The sequence below is a fragment of the Nerophis ophidion genome, linkage group LG09 (genome assembly GCF_033978795.1).
Source record: "Nerophis ophidion isolate RoL-2023_Sa linkage group LG09, RoL_Noph_v1.0, whole genome shotgun sequence".
Taxonomy (NCBI): Eukaryota; Metazoa; Chordata; class Actinopteri; order Syngnathiformes; family Syngnathidae; genus Nerophis; species Nerophis ophidion.
This window is the reverse complement of record NC_084619.1, coordinates 23,823,231-23,830,730: the sequence shown is the minus strand read 5'-3', so window position 1 is coordinate 23,830,730 and position 7,500 is coordinate 23,823,231. Positions and strand designations below refer to the sequence as shown.

Genomic DNA, 7,500 nt, shown 5'->3' with positions numbered 1-7,500 from the left:
AAATACAGTACACTGCTGCTGGGATTTTAATTTTAATTTTCCTGAGGGAACTCTCCTTAAGGAATCAATAAAGTACTATATATCTATCTATCCATCTAAATATGTGGTGTTTTTTTGTCAAGCTGATAAAAAAACGCTTAGAAAATGTGGCTCATAGGAGACAACGTTAAAGCCTTCAAAGCCCTTAAAAACAACTTCAAAACAATCTATCAACGTAATATTTATAGTTTCCATGAGGGAAATTGTGTTAGATGTAAATATAAAAGGAATACAATGATTTGCAAATCATTTTGTACCCCATATTCAGTTGAATATGCTACAAAGACAACATATCTGATGTTCAAATTAATAAAAATTCTCTTTTTTTGCAAATAGTCATTAACTTTTTAATTTAATGCCAGCAACACGTGACAAAGAAGTTGGAAAAGGTGGCAATAAATACTGATAAAGTTGAGGAATGCTCATCAAACATTTATTTGGAACAAAGAGGAAAATAACCATCCAGCTTGTTATAGATGCAAAGTTCAAAAGCCAGCATCTTTGATGGTATGTGGGTGTATGAGTGCCCAAACCATGGGTAACAAACACATCTGGGAAGGCACCATTAATGCTAAAAGGTCCATACAGGTTTTGGAGCAACATATGTTGTCATCCAAGCAACGTTATCATGGACGCCCCTGCTTATTTCAGCAAGACAATGCCAAGCCACAGGTTACAACAGCGTGGCTTCATAGTAAAAGAGTGCGGCTACTTTCCTGGACCGCCTGCAGTCCAGACCTGTCTCCCATGGAAAATGTGTGGCGCATTATGAAACTTAAAATACGACAAAGGAGACCCCGGACTGTTGAACGACTGAAGCTCTACATAAAACAAGAATGGGAAAGAATTCAATTTTCAAAGCTTCAACAATTAGTTTCCTCAGTTCCCAAACGTTTATTGAGTTTTGTTAAGGGAAAAGACGATGTAACACAGTGGTGAACATGCCCTTTCCCAACTACTTTGAGACATGTTGCAGCCATGAAATTCTAAGATAATTACTATTTGCAAAAAAAAAATAAAGTTTATGAGTTTGAACATCACAAATCTTGTCTTTGTAGTGCATTCAATTGAATATGGGTTGAAAGGAATTTGAAAATCATTGTATTCCGTTTATATTTACATCTAACACAATTTCCAAACTCATATGGAAACGGGGTTTGTATATACACACATATAAAAAATATATGTATATATATGTATATATATATCTATATATATATATATAGATATATATCTATATAGATATATATATACGTATGTATATATCTATATAGATATATATCTATATATATATATACATCTATATATATATATATATATATATATATATATATATATATATAGAGAGAGAGATATATATACACAGATAGATAGATATATATATATATATACTTTGTTATGAAGCTTTAACACAGAGTGGCCAAGCGAACAGTTTCTCTACGTCAACCAGCAAGTTTTTGGATGGGAAAATTGTGATATTAAGTCGGCTCTTACCGGAGACTTCAGTGGATTATACGAGCCCCACCTGCAGCTCAAAAAGGCAGCTGGTATCTTGGCTCCTCGGCTTCTCTCAGAGACACTGGCGTTCACCGCAGCCATCGGACTTTCAGGTATGACTTTACAATCTCACTAAAACACTATCAAAACAATAAGCAGATAAGGGATCTTCCAAAATTATCCTAGTAAATGTGTCTAATTACATCTGAAACGGTCCCACTGCCGCCGCCTGGAGCCTTTGCCTTTTATTTTTATTTTTTTTTGTGCTTCACTCTAACTTTCCTCATCCACAAATCTTTCATCCTTGCTCAAATTAGGAAATTGTCGCTTTCTCGGTCCTAATAGCTCTTGCTGCTGGAGGCTCACTTTATAAACAATGTGAGGATGTGAGGAGCCCTACAACCTGTGACATCACGCACACATCGTCTGCTACTTCCGGTAAAGGCCAGGCTTTTTTATTAGCGACCAAAAGTTGCGAACTTTATCGTCAATGTTCTCTACTAAATCCTTTCAGCAAAAATATGGCAATATCACAAAATGATCAGGTATGACACATAGAATGGACCTGCTATCCCTGTTTGAATAGGAAAATGTAATTTAGTAGGCCTTTAATTATCATTTGCAAAAAAAAATTTAGTTTATGAGTTTGAACATCAAATATCTTGTCTTTGTAGCATATTCAACTGAATATGGGTTGAAAAGGATTTGCAAATCATTGTATTCCATTTATATTTACATCTAACACATTTTCCCAACTCATATGGAAACAGGGTTTGTACAATAAATTACAACATTAAAATACACAACACCGTCTTTCCTCATATCCCATCATCATTACAGTAAAGCCAAGTGCTATATTTGTTTCTTATTATTTTGATATGGCAAAGAAAGCATGTTCCCCGAGGTCACATCCCCCCACCCTGCCATTGCACAGGGGGGCCCCCCACTATTTGAGAAGGACTCACTTAGCGGTTAGTTTAGAAGTTCGCATGCCTACTCCTGTCTTGTTGTCAGTGTGTAACATGTTTGCAGCTCCACACTGTGTATGGAGACACATAATTACCCGCTAGCTTTTCAACTGTGGCACTAAAAATAAGTATGTATCAGCCAGAGGGGATCAAAGTTTGGGATCAGCACTGAAAATTATTAATTGGCAATCGTAATCAAATACTTTTTTATGGAAATCGTCTGATACTGATCGCCACATCCCTACTTCACGTTATATCAAAGTGTATTTTCTTCAGTTTTCCCATATGGTATAATAGAATATTTGCAGAATCGTGTTCATGTTAATGAAGTAACGTACAGTATAGGTAGAATTAACTGTCTAACTTTAGTGGCTAACACAAAAGGATGAATATTTATTTAGATAATTTTACAACATTGTACTATGAAACCTAAAACGTTACTTTTCATAATGAAGTGGAATATTTTTACAAATGGAAGGACGACCAAGAACGTATTAACGTTGGTTTGTATGCAGTCCATCATTTAAAAAAAATCTATCAGTAAAAAAGCAATACCTCACTGTCCAAACCCATACGAAGGTCAGATAAGGCCAACTGGGCAGCCTTTTGCTTGGCTTCCTTCACACTCTTCCCCTCACACGCAGGAGGATAGTGTTGATCATCGATCACTAACTTGTAGACAAACCTGCGTTGACAGGAAGGAGACATTTGACATCATTAATGTAGAGATTGGCATGTTATACTCAGGATGAGCAATACCTAAGATCATGAGGAGGGCCACGTCTCTCCACTTCCACAAAATCAGGAATGCGATTTGTTCTTTGACAGATGGCGGAGATGCGTCCGATAAAATTTGTCTCAACAATGTCATCTTCGGTCTTCAAACTGTGTGTCTTGTCACTGCAGTACCAAAGAAACACGTAGATATTGATCAAATCAGTTAGCAAACTGTGTATGTTGGCTATCAGACCAAATGATAGCAATAGTATGTGCTTACCAGATCTCCGACATACTTTTCCTCATGTCTTCCGTTTGTTGACTGGAGGTAGAAGAGGGTTTCTCATCTCCAGTCTTGACATAAATAAAATAATAGTGATGGCTTTAATAGAGTGGTGCCTACTTACTAATAGGGCGATAAAACAATATCAATATATATGGCGATAGACACGTAATTGATAACAATAAAAAATATGTTTTATAAAACATTCAATATACTATGTATATATTTTTTGGTCAGAAGAATCACAAAGTTGATTCTATGAACACAGGAACTCACGCTCTGATAACCTAACAAAAGAGGAAGTGATCTCTGAGCAATAGGGGGGACACTAACCAGCCAATCACATAACAATATCAACTATCAAGTTTGGTTTCCGCATCCTGCTGTCTCGTAATTCTCTGCATGGAGTGAGAAGAGAAACTAAAAATGAGTGCTGCAAAGAGCGGAGAAAATATCGATAAAACAGGAAAAATCACCTCGATGGAAGTAGGGGGGGGCTCGTTTCCTTTTAGCGCGGATAAATGTATTGCTTTTCAGGTTGACCTATCGCATTGTGTGGTGCATTACAAAGTCCAAACGCAATTGGGGTGCGACATAATAACTACCTTATCTTTTGCCGTAGCTCTCGAGCTTATACGTCTAATAACGAAGTATGCCGATGTGTTACATTACAGATTGGATGATTTATGATGCAGTGGGTGACCAGTTGAATACAGTGCAACCTCAAAACACTTTTTTGGTCGCACTGTTTGGAAACTGACAAAAAATTTTAAAAATTATTTCATCATGCATGATGCCACGCCACACACAACAATGATTTCAGTTTTTTTTGTGATGCTTCCACAGGAGGCGACCAGTGGATGGCAGAGTTCTGATGTTGGATATGGTGATAATCACGGACTCATACCTGACACCGTGTCACCCTTGTGAAAAGGGGTGCACCACAAAGTCCGCTGTGTTTAGTCCTAATGTAAAAGAGACTCACTTCCGAAGAGGAGAGCATCTGCACATTCATCACACATTTGCCACTTTTAATACCTTACAAAAATGAGAACACTTGAAATCATCAACATTAACAACAACAACAGCAACAACAACAAATGTCATCAATCCATGTTCTACCGCTTGTCCCTTTCAGGGGTAGCGGGGGGTGCTGGAGCCTATCTCAGCTGTAAAAATATTGATCGAATCACTCCAATGTTGCTGATATATGGATACCATATTTCTTTGAATAGCCGCCGTACATGTAATATGCGCCAGCCTGAATTACTGCCGGGCAAAACTCGCTTACCACATTAATAAGCACATGCTTACTTTACCCCCAGGGTCAAATACGTGACGTCACGGGTGACGCTTACCCTGACGATATTTTCATAATGGTGGAGGAGTTTATTTTTGCTATCATTGTGTGTAAACCAGGGGTCTTGTTCCACAGCCGTACAGATCACACTAATGGTTGTGATATAAAACAATTTTAACACTCTTACTAATATGTGCCACACTCTGTGAACCCTAACCAAATAAGAATAAAAAACACATTTCTGGAGAGTATTGGCTCTGTGGCACATTATAAACGCAGAATAGGGATTACCCATAATGCTGTGCGTCCGTGACTCTTGGATATATTATACACGCCCCCCTCCGTGCGTTTGTTGAGGTGGGCGGGGTTGGGGACGCGTGTATAATATATCCAAGAGTCACGGATACACGGCATTATGGGTAATCCCTATGCTGCGTTTATAATGTGCCACAGAGCCAATGCTCTCCAGAAATGTGCTTGGTGTGGGTTCACAGAGTGTGGCGCATACCAGCAAGAGTGTTAAAGCTGCCTACATCACAAACATCAGTGTAAAAGGTATGGCTGTTGACCAAGTATGCATTGCAATCTCGTATGAGAAGCAGCGAAATACATGCGTCCGGCCGGCACGCAGACAGCATGGTGTAAAAGTGGGCGCGATGACATGCTGTAGAGCAGTGGTCCCCGACCACCGGGCCGCGGACGCAGATTATTAATTTTTTTTTTTTTTCACACTCAATTTTCTACTACATGCCATCGGTAAGCACAGGGGTGAGAAGATGTTTTAAAATTATTAGCGCCCGCTTACTTTAACCGCATGCTTTGAATAAGCGCAGGAGTGAGAAGAGGTTTTAAATTAATTAGCGCCCCGGCGGCTATTCAAGGAAATACGGTATCACCCTTAGTATCAACATCACCAATTAATGGATCGATCCAACAGCCTCTTACAAGTTGTGTGCTACTGACTGTGACAATGCCTCCACACCAACAGTTGCTGTTATATTATCCTCTCTCTTATCAATCTACTTGTTGATATCCTGTTAATGGCTGCTTGCTTTCTGCAACAACATGGTTCCGTTTACACTTCTTCAAGTTTACAAAGCACTTATTTCTTGTAGCTGTTTTAAGTTAGCTTTGTGCAGTGCTTCTCTGATATTTTCTCTTTCGTACCTCTTTAAAAAAATAAAATATTTTGAACCCCCTCACTCTCCACCATGACTATAAATAGTATAAATTGTCTGTAAAATTGTTTTAACCATACCTCTGCATAACATTGTACAATACATTACAACATTAAAGACACAACACAGTATTCCCTCATCTCCCATCATCGTTACAGTAAAGCCAAGCGCTACATTTGCTTGTTATTATTTTGATATGGCAAAAAAAGCATGTTCCCCTAGGTCACATCCCCCCACCCTGCCATTGCACAGGGGCCCACCCCACTATGTGAGAAAGACTTACTTAGCGGTTAGTTTAGCAGTTAGCATGCCAACTTCTGCCTTGTTGTCAGTGTGTAACATGTTTGCAGCTCCACACTGTGTATGGAGACGCATAATTACATGCTAGCTTTTCAACTGTGGCACTAAAAATAAATATGTATCAGCCAGAGGGGATCAGTGTTTGCGATCAGCATTGAAAATCATCAAATGACAATCCAAATCACCTACTTTTTTATGGAAATCGTCTTGATACTGATCGCCTCATCCATACTTTACAATGTATCTAAGTGTATTTTCTTCATTTTTCCCAATGCAGAAACGTGTTCATGTTAATGAAGTAACGTACAGCATAGGTAGAATTAGCTGTTTAACTTTAGCGGCTAACACAAAAGGTTGGAAATTTATTCAGATAACTTTACAACGTTGTACTATAAAACCTAAAACATTACTTTTAATAATGGCGAGGAAAATTGTACAACATTTTAACAAATGGAAGGACGACCTAGAACATATTAACGTTGATTTGTATGCAGTACATCATTGTAAAAAAAAAATATCAGTAAAAAAAAAAACAATACCTCACTGTCCAAACCCTTACGAAGGTCAGATAATGCCAACTGAGCAGCCTTTTGTTTGGCTTCCTTAATACTCTTCCCCTCACACGCAGGATAGTGTTGATCATCGATCACTAACTTATAGACAAATCTGCGTTGACAGGAAGGGAACATTTGACATCATTAATGTAGAGATTGGCATGTTATACTCAGGATGAGCAATACCTAAGATCATGAGGAGGGCCACGTCTCTCCACTTCCATGAAATTATTAATGCGATTTGTTCTCTGACAGATGGAGAGGACTTGTCCGATGAAATCTGACTCAACAATGTCATCTTTGGTCTTCAAATTGTGTGTGTTGTCACTGCAGTACCAAAGAAACAGGTAGATATATATCAAATCAGTTAGCAAACTGCTAGCTATCAGACCAAATGATACCAATAGTGTGTGCTTACTAGATCGCCGATATACTTTTCCTTATGTCTTCCGTTTGTTGACTGGAGGTAGAAGAGGGTTTCTCATCTCCAGTCTTGACATAAATAAAATAATAGTGATGGCTTTTTTAGAGTGATGCCTACTTACTAATAGTGCTGGGGCAATAAAACAATATCAGTATACAAACCCCGTTTCCATATGATTTGGGAAATTGTGTTTGATGTAAATATAAACGGAATACAATGATTTGCGAATCATTTTCAACC

General features: G+C 38.2%; 2 protein-coding genes across 6 annotated transcripts in view; one reads left to right on the top strand and one right to left on the bottom strand.

The window, feature by feature from the left end:
- LOC133559158 (HEAT repeat-containing protein 5B-like) overlaps nt 1-5,052 on the top strand; it is an 82,280-nt gene extending 77,228 nt beyond the window's left edge. For all 3 annotated transcript variants that reach the window (XM_061910607.1, XM_061910611.1, XM_061910609.1), the window contains one exon: nt 4,351-5,052. In XM_061910607.1, the coding sequence (XP_061766591.1) occupies nt 4,351-4,434 (84 nt within the window). In that variant the 3' untranslated portion in view covers nt 4,435-5,052. The remainder of the gene's footprint in view (nt 1-4,350) is intronic.
- The window catches only part of LOC133559160 (interferon-induced, double-stranded RNA-activated protein kinase-like), a 28,472-nt gene that overhangs the window by 19,236 nt on the left and 1,736 nt on the right, over nt 1-7,500 (bottom strand). For 2 of the 3 annotated variants that reach the window (XM_061910613.1, XM_061910614.1), the window contains exons 5-10: nt 7,255-7,328; nt 7,023-7,163; nt 6,822-6,948; nt 3,502-3,575; nt 3,264-3,404; nt 3,060-3,189 (exon numbers count right to left, since the gene is read on the bottom strand). In XM_061910613.1, the coding sequence (XP_061766597.1) occupies nt 3,060-3,189; nt 3,264-3,404; nt 3,502-3,575; nt 6,822-6,948; nt 7,023-7,163; nt 7,255-7,328 (687 nt within the window). The remainder of the gene's footprint in view (nt 1-3,059; nt 3,190-3,263; nt 3,405-3,501; nt 3,576-6,821; nt 6,949-7,022; nt 7,164-7,254; nt 7,329-7,500) is intronic. The other variant, XM_061910615.1, reaches the window with a different exon arrangement.